Here is a 15,289-nt window from a genome sequence, read left to right as displayed (position 1 = left end):
GAACCGTTCTAACCGGTTTCGGTTCCAATATCGCAAGAACTGCCGGTTCCGATTCCTGTCAAATAGGAGTGGGTACTCGGCTATGCTCACCCCTAATAAATACCTTTCTAATAAACCATAAGGACAAAAAGGTAATTTACTCGATGTTTAAGATAGAACTCTCTCTGGTTTCAAGATTTTGTCGAGGGTAAATTAGTCATTTAACATGTGATTAAAAAATACGACTGTATCTTTGACGATGGCCCCACACACACTTCATACTTCATTGTCTCTTGGAAAACACAAGTCATGGTTTAACTTCAGAAACAACACTCAGATTCCCCCAAAACCCTAACCTTCCTTCCATTCTTCATCGGTAAGCAACTCTTTGCCCATTTCACTTGCATTCCTCCACATTTCCATTTTCAGATCTTGATTTTTGATCTTTGATCTTAATCTTCTGGTTGTTGGAATATGTATTCGGCGATTGTATCCTACTGTTTTTGCTCAATCAATCGAACTTAGCTTTTTATACATTTTCATACTTGATAGATCTCTCTTTCAATACCAATTTTCAGGCTAGTTTGCGGTAATTCCAGATGGCAGAGGTGGATGTTCAAAATCTGCTTCTTGGAGAAACGACTTGCGGAACATTACTGCATCAGTTGCAAGTGAAATACATTCCTTAAACCCTAGTTATTTGCCAGTACATTCATCGTTTTTAATTGTTGTGTTTTTAAATTGATGGTGGAAGTGATACCTTGTGGGTGTTATTTGCAGAAAATTTGGGATGAGGTTGGTGAAAGCGATGAAGAAAGAGATAAGATGCTTCTTCAGATTGAGCAAGAGTGTTTGGATGTTTACAAGAGGAAAGTGGACCAAGCAACAAAGTCAAGATCACACCTTCTTCAGACACTTGCAGATGCTAATCTTGAACTCTCCACTCTGCTTGCATCTCTCGGGGAGAAATCTTTTGTTGGGATTGTAAGTAATCTGCTATTTTTGTTTTCTTGGAACTTTTTCTGAAGCTGGGAAGATGTATTTCACTTGAAAAATAGTGTGCTGTGTGCCCATTGGAGTGAATTAGTGTGAGCTTTAGGGGCTGTTTGGTTGGTTTTCCACTAAGTCCTGTCTGGATTAAGCTATCTGTGTGGATTAATTTGTATAGATTGCGAAGGTTTTTTGTTTTCTAGGGTTTTTTCATAGATGGAAAAAGCTTGTTTGTTTAGCTTGGAGGAGCAGGTTTGGAAAAAAACTTGGCTTTCAGCGGCTCCCCTAGAAGCTTGCTGAATAAGCCACTTTTTATGTCATCAAGTCACTACTAAACAGTTGTGTATAGTTGACCGAATAAGTTGCGAGTCCTATTAAGCTCATTAAGCTGCTAACAAATAGGCCCCCAAGCCATGTATGGGTTAAGTCCATATGTTAAGTTGTTTGTCTGGATAAAAATGTATTGTTGCAAAGAGAGAGGGTTGGATTGTTTCTAGGGAATTTTTGGTATTAATTTGTTTATGGTGGCTTAATGGGACACATGAGGGGTCATGGCTTACTACATGTAGCCATTTTGGCTTAATGGCTTAACAATTAAGCCGTGAAGAAACACTCCTGTATGGCTGAGTGAATAAGCCGTCCGGACTATTAAGCTCATTAAGCCGTAAGTAAATAGTGTAAAGAGTTGGTGACCCCATTGGAGATGGTCTTATCTTATTTCTTATGGTTGGATATACAGCCAGAGAAGACCACAGGAACCATCAAGGAGCAACTTGCTGCTATTGCACCGGCTCTAGAACAACTATGGAAGCAGAAGGATGAACGGATAAAGGAGTTCTCAGATGTACAGAGTCAGATACAAAAGATATGTGGAGAAATTGCAGGGAGCGGTGATCGTTTAGGAAACCAAGTTGTTGATGAGTCCGATTTATCCTTGAAGAAGTTGGATGAATTCCATGATCAGCTACAAGAACTTCAGAAAGAAAAGGTTAAATTATTGATTTATTTCATTCTCTAAGCAAGTTATTGATTAGAGAGACTATGAAATGAGATGGGTGATGTTGATCTTTGTTTGATTTGGCAGAGTGATAGACTGCACAAGGTCCTTGAGTTAGTGAGCACTGTTCATGATCTTTGTGCTGTTCTTGGGATTGATTTTTATAGTACAGTTACAGAGGTTCATCCGAGTCTGAATGATGCAGCCGGTGTAGAATCTAAAAGCATAAGCAATGACACGCTAGCTAGGTTGGCAAAGACTGTCGTAGCTTTAAAAGAAGATAAGAAGCAAAGGTTGCAGAAGGTACACAATTTCACAGCTCTTTATAGCTATTAAGAGAAGTCCCGGGATAAAATGCTCAATTTAACATACCACTAATGCTGGATTATCTGAATTTAGTCTCTTTGCGCATTTTTGTATTGTACAAGAAGAATATTTGATTAGAGTCGAACCTGCTTTTAGTTTATTTATAATCTTGAAAAAATATTAGCCGATCAAGGCATATAAAACTCTGTTCTCTGAAATGGCATTCTTTCTTGATAGTGATCTCAACCCTGTGTCAATGTCTGAAAAGTTCCAAGTGTACAAGGGTGCGTTTGGAATGCAAGACAAGACAATACAAAAACTTGTTGTCCCATGTTTGGCGCGGCATTAGACTGGGACATGATGGGACTTGGGTGGGACAAAAATGCAATTTCTTTGTCCCACCAAAATAGATAGAATAAAACTCGAGGAGATGGGACAAAATTGGTAAATTACCAAACTACCCATGTCGAATTAAGACCGTAAAACCTTTCACAATTCTTTCACCCGCCTATCTCACTTTCGCCCTTCCAGTCCTGTTCTGTCCGGGTACCAAACGCACCCTGAAGAACTACAGTAGCCTCTTGCTTGTATTTATTGAGAAGCCTTGTTGTCTAAAATCACCCCAATCTCTATTCCGATAATGCTCCCACAGATGGCTGATGTTTTTTTCCGGTTTTACAGCTTCAAGAGTTGGCAACCCAGCTAACTGATCTGTGGAATTTGATGGATACGTCTGAAGAAGAACAGGGCTTGTTTAGTCATGTTACTTGTAATATATCGGCTTCAGTTGATGAAGTGAACGTCCCAGGGGCCCTTGCTCTCGATTTGATCGAGCAGGTACCTGAGGTTTCCTTCCTAAAAGAACATGGTATAAAATCACATTTTTAGTTTCTTGATACGTTATTTCTTTGTGTTCCAAGGCCGAGGTGGAAGTGGAACGGCTAGATCAGCTAAAAGCTAGCAGAATGAAAGAGATTGCTTTCAAGAGACAAGGCGAGCTTGAAGAGATATTTGCACGTGCACATATTGAGATCGACATGCAGGCTGCCAGGGAGAAAATCTTGGCCCTGATTGATTCTGGGAATGTGGAACCTACCGAGTTGCTAGCTGACATGGATAATCAGATCATAAAAGCGAGAGAAGAGGCTCTCAGTAGAAAAGATATTTTGGATAAGGTTGAAAAATGGATGTCGGCTTGTGAAGAAGAGAGTTGGCTTGAGGATTACAATAGGGTCTGTCTCTCCTTCCGTTCTTCCATGTTGAACAAGTTATATTATTTGATTTTGTTCGTGGTTTAATTGCTTTTGGGTTCTCGGTGACAGGATGACAACAGGTACAATGCAAGCAGAGGCGCACATTTGAATCTTAAGCGAGCCGAAAAGGCCAGAATTTTGGTGAACAAAATTCCAGGTATCTAAAGAGGCAAATTCCCTACTTGTTCTTGGCCTGGTGTTGATTAATTTAATCGTAATTCTGAACCCTTTAGATTCTTGCCACTTTTTGAAAATGTTTTGGAGATTTCTATGTATCGATTGACATCAATTGGCACTCCGGGGCTGGTTGGTTGGTTGGTTTTTCATTAAGTCCTATATGGATAAAACTGTCTATGTGGATTAATAATTCATTATAGATTGAGAAGGCTTTTGTTTTGGAGGGCATTTTTTAATTGGGAGGGGTAGGTTTGGAAGAACTTGGCTTTTTGCATAAAGCTCCTCCCTAGAATGTTACTAAATAAGCCACTTTCTATATCATTAAGTCACTACTAAACAGCTGATTGAATAAGTTGTGAGTCTCATTAAGCTCATATCTGGGGTTTCCAATGTATTCTCATATGGTATTAGAGTCGGGCTCTACCACTCATGGGAAATCTGTACTCGTCTAGCCCCCTCTCGCTACAATGGGACTATCTATGCCCGTCTAGCCTCCATTGGAGTGGGCATGTTAAAGTCCCACATCGGCTGAACTTGGACCATTTCTCCTCAATATATGTTGGAAGCCTCTCTTTTCTCCTCGAGGACTCTTTTGGAGAGTAATCTAGGTGTTCTAGGGGCTTTTGTTTTTGCCCCCTCTTTAGCCAGCACCTTAGCAGATGGATTTCTTGGTGTTTATGAAGAAAGTGAACAAATTTTGGCAGGCGATTTTTACAATCTAACAGCCATTTATTGCATGTATATGATGCAGCTCTCGTTGACACCTTGGTTGCCAAGACTCGGGCTTGGGAAGACGACCATGGACTCACTTTCATGTATGATGGGGTTCCATTACTCGCCATGCTAGACGAATATGCATTGCTCAGGCATGACAGGGAAGAAGAGAAACGAAGACTGAAGGTCAGTCATGGAAATTGCTATTCACTCTTTTCTTATTTGAAACCAATCTTCATGGAAACAGCCACTGAACTTTGTAGAAGAGGTTGTTTGGTTGGTTTTCCATCAAGTCCTATATGGATTAATTTGTCTATATAGTTTGGGGAAGTTTCTGTTTGGGAGGACTTTTTCATAGATGGGAGGAATGTGTTTTAAATTGGTCTAGAAAAGACTTGCTTTCTGCATAAAGCTTTCCCAAGAAGCTTACTGAACAAGCCACTTTCTATATCATTAAGCCACTACCAAACAATTACATATAGTTGATTGAATAAGCTGTGAGTCCCATTAAACTCATTAAGCTGCTAACAAACAGACCCGAAGTCAGGTCTGCGTACATCCCTCCCCCTCCCCCCAATACCCTACTCTACCTCCGGCCGGGATATTTTGGGCTTGTTTGGTTTGAAAGTTGAAACAAGTTGTAATTTTGGAATTTTTGACAGGATCAGAAGAAATTCCTTGAACAACCAAATACCGAGCAAGAACCCGTATTTGGTTCAAGATCAAGCCCGGCTAGGCCCGTTAGTAGTACAAAAAAGGTGGTGGGCCCACGTGCGAACGGAACTCCAACCAGACGGCTGTCTCTGAATCAAAATGGAGGGAGGTCAGTGAACAAAGATGGGAAGAGGGAGCACACAAAGCCACTTGGTGCATTGAACTATGCGGCCATATCGAAAGAGGATGCAGGCTCACACATATCTGGCACCGAGCCGGCTCCCAGCACACCTTAATTAGACTGATTAGAGCGATCGAAATAAGAGTGAAATATTGTAGGATTTGGTGTTATTATAATGAGAGCTTAGACGCCTACTGCGTTAGAGAGATGTATCACGTTTGAACGTTCATGTTCGTTGTATCGGTATCCGTTAGTTACCTTATCTAACCACTTTTGCTAATTTATCTTCGAGTAAATTATGTTTTACGTCTATTTGGCTTTCGCCCCTGGTCTTCATAATTACGGTTTCCGTTTATTTGGTTCTCGCAGGTTTTCGGCCACAGTTTTCATGATTATGGTTTTTGTCTATTTGGTTTCATTGCTGGCCTTCATAGTTGTTTTTCGTCTATTTGGTTTTCGTTTTAAGGGGTATTTTGGTCATTTTATTTTGTCTTTTTCCTATTTTGTTGTATTACGTGTCTTATTCTTGTTTATGTCATTAATGCAGCCACCCCCTTCCTACCTCTCCGTATTAAAAAAAAAAAAACACATTCCTTCTATCTTTGAAAACCTCACATACATAAACTTTCATGATCTATACAAACAAATTAATTTATAGAGAACTTTATCTATACATAACTTAGGGTTGTTTGTCAGTAGCTTAATGAACATAATAGAACTCACAACTTATTCCGTCAGTTTACATGACTATTTGACAGTGGTTTAATGATATAGAAAACGACTTATTCAATATGCTTCTAGGGAAAAACTGTATGCATAAAGTCAAGTTTTATCCAAACATACTAAAAACCACGTTATTTCCATCTATGAAAAAACTCTCTGAAGCAAAAACTCTCAATCTATAAAAACAAATAGAAGTATTCATCGGTTGAAATCCAATAGATTTAGGTGGATCCGATCCGATCCGATCCAAGCATCCATTGGATGTTGGATGTTGGATTTTGTCATCCAATCCGATTCGATTAACATTGAACATATTGGATTTGCGTCGGATCAATTTCATTCATTAGATGTTCCTATTCGTTTATCCATTGGATTAGATCGGATTGGATTCGTCCAATCTTTTGATCCAATACTCGACCAATTATTCATATATTTTCTTGAGTTATTAAAAAACAATATCGTAGTATATTAATAATAATATATAGTTATTAATTGGACAGTTACTGGATGGTCATCGGATTCAATCGGTTCGGTTTTATTGGACATATCCGATTTGGATGTTGAAATTTTAGATCCGACCCAATTACAATTAGATATCCGATTTTGGTCGGTCGGTTTTAATTGAATCAGTCAGTTTAGATTATATTCAGATGATATTCTGCACACTGCAACAAACAGATTAATCCACACAGACAACTTTATTTGTTCCTGACTTAATGAAAAAGTAACAAAACAGCTTAATGATAAAGACCAACATATTCAAATACAAACAAACATAATATATACTCAATAACAATTGATTGCAATTTTTAATTGTTTTTATATCACAGAAAAAACACAAAAAAAAAAGCAAATCAATAAACATGAAAAACCCACAAAATTTAACCTTTCTTAGCTTCTCCTACGTTATACAAAATTATATAAATCTATTAATTAATTAATTAATTAGTTAATTAATTTATTTATTTATTTAAGAGAAAGGGATGCTACAATATGGAAGAACTGAAGCTTTTCCAGCATCTCTTCAGCTTTCTTTGTGGCCCGGTTTGCGACTCGCAAAAATAGCTCGTCACCGAGCTTATCTCCGATATGCGCATCCACGAGCACCCCGCTCACACTTCGGCAGCTGTTGGCTAGAGCCCGACCGACCTCGGCTGCATCATCTGGCCGGTTCACCACCAACGGGCTCCCACCTTGGAACACCTCTAGCTTCTTAATGCTAAACGACCCGTTTGCTTCCACCACCTCCCGGAAATCTTGTAAGCTTGGTGCGTACACCGGGATGTTGAAATCGTCTCTTTTCTCGCTCGTGATAAGTCCCTGCGTTGAATTCGGTTTGTAGGTTTATGAGATGAGTTTGAAAAAGAAAACTGATGTGACAAAGTTATTGACGCATGATATTATAGAAATTAAGTTGTTTGACTGTTGCTGAATGATTTGGTGCTGAATGATTAAGTGGTCAGAATGATTAAGAGGCTCTCATGATATAGTGCAAAATGAAATATAATTGTTTGATAATTGTTTACAATGAAATTAGGGTGCTAAATGGTTAAGAGAGACTTATGATACAAAATCATTCACAGGGTTTTAGAACCATTAAGGGGCAGATTTTTTTTTTTGCCAAACAAGATTCACATCTTAACGATTCAGAGACTGCCTCTTAATGACCTAAAAAACTTACTACGTCTAAAAACATCCTACAAACATATATATATATATATATATATATATATACACACACACATATATGTATATATATAATTGAGTTTACGTGAGAACAACATGTTTTCCTGAAACCGTGAGACTATTTTTTTACACTTGAAATTTCAAATTCCAAACCTTTACAGTAAAAACACTGTAAATATTACCTTCACATCGTTTTACTGTAATAGAATGGTCTCACGAATCCCACGAAAATAAAATGGTTTCACGTTATCCCATTTTAAATATAACGTAAAACAATATATTAAAAACCCAATTTTATTATGGTTCGGAATGATTACCTCTTGGACAAGATCATCCCATGCATCCTGAAAATGGGTCCCGAAAAGTAACCCGGCCCCACCTTGGTCTGTTGGGTCCTCGGAGGTCCGACCCAACAAAGCAATGAACATGGACCCACCTTTCTTCATCTCCTTCGATCTCATTTTCAAAAATCCGGCCAGATCCGCCTGAAATTGCTTCCTGTAAGCATTTGCAGTGCTTTTCTTTGCACCGTGAATGAAAATCTTCCCTTTGTTATAAGTTTCCGACGAACTATCCACCACAATCTCCGGCACCTGAGATAGCCAATGCAGAGAGAACGCCGAGTAAAAAACATCAACCGATTTCGCCGGAAACAATCGCCGGTAGAAAGACCCAGGGACACCGGCGGCAAAGAAAGGACGGTGGCCGGTGGAAGCAAGGCATTCTTCCATGGTTCCGACGTCTTGGTTGGCTAGCGGTGGGAGGAGTTGAAAGAGAGTGTTGAAGTCGTTGGAAGGGAGGTCGGCGAAGAAAGCGGAAAATTCCGGCAGATCGGAGTGGTCGCCAGAGGTCTGGTAACGCTTGGTGATGTGATCGATAATGACGTTGACGATGAAAATGGTGTTGCTTCCGCTTGAACAGCCGAGATCCGCCACCACAAACGGTGTCTCCGGCGAGTTTAACTGAACACCGTCTAGGGTTTCCTTTAAAAGATGCAACATTGATCTAGCGTGTTTTGCCTGCATGCATGCACCATGATCCATCATCACAGAAAATGATACTGCTAAAGAGTATGTAAACCTATAATATGTTTATTTTCATTTGTAGAAAATCAGATTAAGTCATAAGAGTTTAACTTTTTCAAAAACTTCTTATTACCGGTTTGGTACCGGTATAAGTTATTTATCCAAACACTTAAAAATGTTTATTACCGGTGTCACACCGGAATAAGTCAATAAATTATTTTTATTAGCAATCCCAAACAACCCTTAAACGGACCAGTTAAGTGGCTTCAGTGTCACGTGCCACCATATTGTACTTCCGTCGTAAGCTAAAAAAACTAGATTCGTGAAAGGTGCAACCGTATTGTTTTAGAAGATGCAACCATTTTAGAACGTGCCACTGTATGAAAAAATTATTGGGTTCGTCTCTGAAACACCCTATGGTGTCTTTACATTTTGGCCTTGTTGATTTAGAATTGTATCTGTTGCTACTACTGTTTCACCGTTTTATTTAATTAAATGTATCATTGGATTCGATTGGATACTATCAAGAAAAGTTTTTTTAATAGAATTTTATAACCAAAATTTACTCTTTCTTTTTATAAAAAAAAAATTAATGGCAAAAAGAGAGAGCAAATTGGGGTTCAAAATGGGCATGAAAAAAGGCAAATAAAGAGGATCACCATAACTATTTTTCTGCAAATAAATCAAGAAATTGAAACCATAACGATGGTGTCTGATTGATTTGAGCTTGGTCTCCAAACGTCAAAAGTGTCTAAAGGTCTCAGTTTCAAATCCAAATAGATGATTTTGGGCTACCCGCAAAGCAGGTGGTCGTCTTAGAATTAGTCGGTTTGCACAACGGGTTGGATATCCAGGTTAATCAGATGAAAAATGAAGATGTTGAAGATGAAGATGATACCTGAGCTTGAGAATTATTTGCATAACTGGCTTCACCTTTGCCACCTTTCATGCTGAGAAGCCTTTCAAGTTTAATGTTTGATGAAATCACAACATTATTCATGTCACTAGAAGGAGGAGCCATTGATAATGCTTGATTCTGATAGATACAATCGCTCTGTATCTATAGATATAGATATAGATATAGATGTATGTATGTATATATATATATGTCTGTCTGTTTGGAAGTAACTACAAGGATTGTGTCTGTATATATATATATATATATATATATATATATATATATATATATATATATATATAGAGCCACACCCAGAAAAGGACAAGGATGGACGAGGGTAGTTATGGAAATAACTAATTCTTTATAATTTATTAATTTGATTTGGTAAAAACTAATGTGGTCTTGACCAGGACAACAACCACAATTAATTAACGATATATATGAATACATGTATGGATGTAAATTTAAGTGAAAATTAAAATTAAAATTAAAATTGAGGGTCAGGGGTAGTTTATCGATTAAGATTGTAATCCATCAAAATGGTATTGAATGTAATAATTCATATATTAGGTAAGGGGTCGTTACTAAACGTTTATCTGAGTAAACATTTATTAAGACACATTACTTTATAGGATGAAAATGGTAAGGACCAAGAGTTTTACCCGGTAAGTGAGGGCGATGACTCTTACTACGGTTAACGCTTTAACAGGTAAATTGTTGCATACAACACCGTTTTGGTGGACCAAGATCTTATCGAATAAGTGTTGAATTTTACCAGCAAATGCTTACCGGATAAGTGTTTGGTAAATTGGCCCCCAAGAGTCACGATCCTCATTTACGGTTCCAACTTTATTTGATCTTTGTCATTTTCATTTAGTAAGATAAATTATTTGGTAAACACTTATCGGGTATTTAAACATTAATATTTGCATCTTTGACTGGTCAAACGAAAAAAAGAAGGATAATTTCGTAAATTTTATAAATAAACGACAAACAAGTGCACACGTGAATCACACGGGTTTATATGTGAATCAGTTAAATAGTTCATATGTGAATCATACGGGTCTCATATATGAACTTGTTTTACCGCTTATTTGTAAAACTTACGAAACTACCCTTCTATCTTTCGCATACCATACAAGAAATCGTCCGATACTTCAAAGTTAAAACCGGGAATCTTAAGGGTACATAAGTAATTACCACTTTTGAAAAATGAAGCTATGATTATAGGCATATATTTTATATATATAGATATTGATCCCTAGAAAGGTGAATAGGTAGGGCTTAGTAGAGGATAAAGTTGGACTGTGAATTAAGTCAAGTCGGGTCGGGTGGGGAACACAAAATCTACACATTAATGGGTTTCACATGCAACCAAAAATCAGGCTCAAGATTGACGCCGGATTTTCATATCCACCCATCTCCGGCCGGCCGGCCGCTCATCCTCTTTCCCGCCGGAAACCCATCCCCCTTGTAATAATTAATTTATAAAAAAAATGGAATTTAATTAAAAAAGAAAAATGGGATTAATATATAAAATTGGTTTGTTTGTTTGTTTACAGTTATTAAAAAATTAAAAGAGGATAACTTTAACAAAGTTACCAACCATAATATCTTGGGTTAAAAGTGATTGAAACATAATGAATATAGCACAATTCTTTCTTTAATTAATTAATTATATTATTTTAATATTTTTACATACATTAAATAAATAAATAAATATATATATATATATATATATATATATAAAGAGAGAGAGAGTTGGGTTCACGTGAAACCAAACTGTTTTCGTGAGACACGCGAAACAACATTTTTACACTTGAAACTTCACAGCAAAACTCTGTGAAGGCAAAAAGAAGCCGAACCCTATATATATATATATATATATGTATATGTGTGTGTATATGTATGATATCAACAATCATACATGACTTAATTGGTTATCTTAGTAGCTAATTATACACATGAATGATTAAGTTTAGTTAATTAATTAATTATATATATTTATAATTAAGATATTGTGTTAAGTATAGTGATGTATGTATGCTTTTTTCAATCTAAACAACATCATGATCTTGGTTAATTTCTTTTTAAATTAATAAAATAATTAAGAAAATTAAAACCCATAAATCAAGGGTCCCAAATTCAATTGCCTACCAACCATTTTATCTATATTCAAATTCAATATTATTTTCTAGCTACTCTATAAAGCAATTCTTTTGATCAACTCTTACGCTGACTTTTTAAACTTCCTTTATTATTATTATTATTATTATTCATATTAATTTTTATATATATAAAAATATCATATGAGACAAGATTATTTTTCGTGGGAGACACAATTTCTACACTTAAAACTTTACATTTACTGTGAAAATTCGACTTTTTTTTTTTTACTTTCACAACATTTTGTTGTGAAATTTCAAACGTAAAACTTGTATCTTATGAAAACAGTTTTGTCTCATGTGAATCCAACCATATGTATGTATGTATGGAATATGTTAATAAGTTAAAAGATGGCTGCTAGTTACTGATAATAATTAATGTAAAAAGAATGGAAAGGTGGGAGTGAGACAAGACATATAAAATGGAAACAAAGAAGTGGGATTCATTATTTGGTCCATCAAGCAAATAAAAAACCCAACTGCTGCTTCTATTTTCTTCACAATTATTTGGTCCATCCTACAATATGTATTCAACTTCATCAATTCTTCTCTGCATGCTTTAATTTCCATGTTTATGTTTATGTTTATATAGATGCAACTTTATTTATCTAGACGGTATGTATATGTGCATACAAGTAACTAAACATGTTTTTTGGTTTTTATGCTCGTGTGAATGTTATGCATATGTGCATACTAGACACATTGCTTAAAAATGACCTGCATGCAGTGCATAGCCAAAGGTTATTTTGAGAAGTGATAAATATTTGAAAGTAAAGAAGTGATCATAGCCCCTTATATGGTCAAAATCGGATTTGACTGGTCAAAAATTACGGTTATACGAAAAATAGAGAAGGTAGTTTCATAATCTTTTACAAAAAGGTGGCAAAAGGGTTCGATCATATATGAACTACATGTTAATATGTGAACTGATGTGAATTAATTAGGTTGTATCAACACATAATGTATTGAAAAACGTGCTTATGTATGCTTGTATTAATGGTCACAAATCCACATAATTTATAATTAACCCTTAATCATGCCTACTAATCTCATTTAAAGAAGCCATGCAAGTGTTTGAATTAAAAAAACCCTACTTCTACTAATTAATATATAATCTTAATTATAAACAAAGACTAGGTACCCATGCTGAATTCCACATCACATATCTAAGTAATTTACGTCGTTAATTAATTGTGATAATAAACCAAATTAAACCATCCATCATTGAAATGTACTGTAAACTTTGGATCACATGAGATCAGTCTGTTTTCATGAGATCATTTGTAAAACTTTACAACAAAAAGCTGTGAAGGTAACCTTCACAGTGCTTTTGTTGTGACGGTTCGTTTTTTTTTTTTTTTTACTTTCATCTCGTTTTGCTGTGAAATTTCAAGTGTAAAAAAGTGATCTAACGAAAACAGGTTGGTTTCATATGAACCCAACCCATGTATTGTATACATTAATAATTACATATATAATATGTATATATATATATATATGCAAAGCTTATCCAAAGGCAAATATAATCAAGTGGCACCATTTTATTCATGGTTTTTTGGAGACATAGTAATTGCTTGAGCTTTTAAAAGTAGAATTATAAATATTCATATATCTGCAATTGTACGTAATGGTGAAGCAAAATGTAAGATCCTATGTTAGGTTTACAAGGAACTTGATACTTTATTTATCAAACATATTTTAGGTGAACAAAACGAACAATATCTGATATGGTTAGTAAAAATTGTTACAGAAAATATATATAAATATAGCCAATCTTATTAATTCCTATTCCTATTCCTATTCCCATTCCCATTCCCATTCCCATTCCCATTCCCATTCCCATTCCTATGGGTGTAATTAATGGTAAGTTGTAGTGATAGAAGAATGAAGGGAACATGGCTCATATTATTCCCCTATCAACCTATAACATTGGTCCAGTTTTGTCCCTTTCATCCATGTGGATACGCACACCCTAATTACTTCATCTTATGTTATGTGAAACATAGGCAACCATTAATGGTTATATATATATATATATTAATGGAGGTTTAAAAAATCTTTGGTAACTGTTTATTTGAACGGTATGTATATGTGTATGTTGGTAATTGAAACTGTTTCTTGGTTTTTATAAATTATTTAAAATTATAAGTATGTATATGTGCATACCGTCTAAATGAACGGTTAAATAGGTGTTCCTTAGTTTTTATTTTTTTAGGGCTTTTCCTTCAAACTGACCCTCTCCCTCTCTCTCTCTCTCTCTCTCTCTCTCTCTCTATATATATATATATATATATATATCCGTGAAACAATTGACGTTTTAATCATTTATCTCCCACCCGATAAAAGAGAGAAATTAAATAGTGTAATTATATTATGTGGCACATCTTCTATATACAAAAGCATTATTGATTGTGTAACGGAGACCACAAATAAAATAGTGTTTTATGGGGGGTTATTACTATCTAACGATACATACAACGGTTGTGATCACTTGGGATCAAAGCAACCGAGAATTCTAGACTTCATTAATTGCATGCATGGATTTTAGGGTTTCTGCATTGGGATGATGCATTTCATGAACATCAAAAAATATTTTTATTATTTTGCCCTTCTTCTATTATATATTCAAACGAGAACAACTTCATTTTACGAGAATGAAAGAACATCCTTATCACATGTGATAATACACGTGGGGGAACCTGGTGGTGTGCGGACGACGTGTTCTACGACTTAGGTTGCGCCAAAGGTCGTTCGCGTCTATGATTCAACATCACATGTGAAGGTCTTGATGGATTATAGTATCACATCAAAAACATCCTTATCACATGTGATAATACATGCAGGGGCTTAGTGGTGTAAGGACGACTTGACCCGCAACCAATATCTCGCCAAAAGTAGCATGTGTCTCTGATTTAATATAACATATGTATCATATGTGATGAAATAATAATATCACATGTTATTGTCTATAGTAAAAGAGTGTTCTTGCATTCTAGTAAAATGAAGGTGTTCTCGTTTGAACCCTTCTCTCTCTATATATAGCTAGCTAATTAACTAATCAACTTTCAAGTTAAATGCGCACACATACACACACACACACACACACACATATATATATATATATATATATATATATAAAATAGTCTCAACAAGCATGAGTACTTAAAGTTATGTAGACTCATGTTTAGATGTATATACACTGAAGTTTTGGGGAAAATCTTTAAAAAAGGAAAAAATATCAGGAACATTTGAATAACCATTTATTTGTACATATACATATAAGTAACTGAAGATGTGTTTTTGGTTTCTATGAACATGTGCATGCTATAAGCATGTGTATATCGGACAAATTAATTGTATGTATATGTGCATACCAGGCAGGAGAATGTTAATAAGGTATTTCCCGGTTTTTATTTTTTATGGTTTTTTTCCTAAACCTGACAAGTGACACCATGTAATATATAGCACAATATATATATATATATATATATATATATATACATAAATGTATGTATGTGTGTATATTTATAAAAGTTTAGGA

At 35.6% G+C, this 15,289-nt stretch overlaps 2 protein-coding genes across 2 annotated transcripts; one reads left to right on the top strand and one right to left on the bottom strand.

Moving 5' to 3' along the window:
* The first annotated feature begins 283 nt into the window (after positions 1 to 283).
* On the top strand, positions 284 to 5,563 carry LOC112507810 (65-kDa microtubule-associated protein 1-like). The gene is made up of 10 exons (XM_025112528.1): positions 284 to 355; positions 558 to 650; positions 760 to 963; positions 1,709 to 1,957; positions 2,054 to 2,269; positions 2,954 to 3,109; positions 3,193 to 3,504; positions 3,595 to 3,682; positions 4,454 to 4,602; positions 5,079 to 5,563. Exons 2-10 carry the CDS (start codon positions 579 to 581, stop codon positions 5,364 to 5,366), a joined length of 1,734 nt encoding a protein of 577 aa, XP_024968296.1. The 5' UTR covers positions 284 to 355; positions 558 to 578; the 3' UTR covers positions 5,367 to 5,563.
* A 1,377-nt stretch (positions 5,564 to 6,940) lies between these two features.
* On the bottom strand, positions 6,941 to 9,706 carry LOC112508026 (indole-3-acetate O-methyltransferase 1). Its single transcript, XM_025112806.1, has 3 exons — positions 9,584 to 9,706; positions 7,978 to 8,679; positions 6,941 to 7,294 (listed from the first exon to the last, which is right to left on the bottom strand). Exons 1-3 carry the CDS (start codon positions 9,704 to 9,706, stop codon positions 6,941 to 6,943), a joined length of 1,179 nt encoding a protein of 392 aa, XP_024968574.1.
* Positions 9,707 to 15,289: the final 5,583 nt, after the last annotated feature.

Source organism: Cynara cardunculus, assembly GCF_001531365.2.
Source record: "Cynara cardunculus var. scolymus isolate 2C chromosome LG 2, CcrdV1, whole genome shotgun sequence".
NCBI lineage: Eukaryota > Viridiplantae > Streptophyta > Magnoliopsida > Asterales > Asteraceae > Cynara > Cynara cardunculus.
Note: the sequence above shows the minus strand (reverse complement) of the source record. Positions and strands in the feature narration are given on the sequence as shown.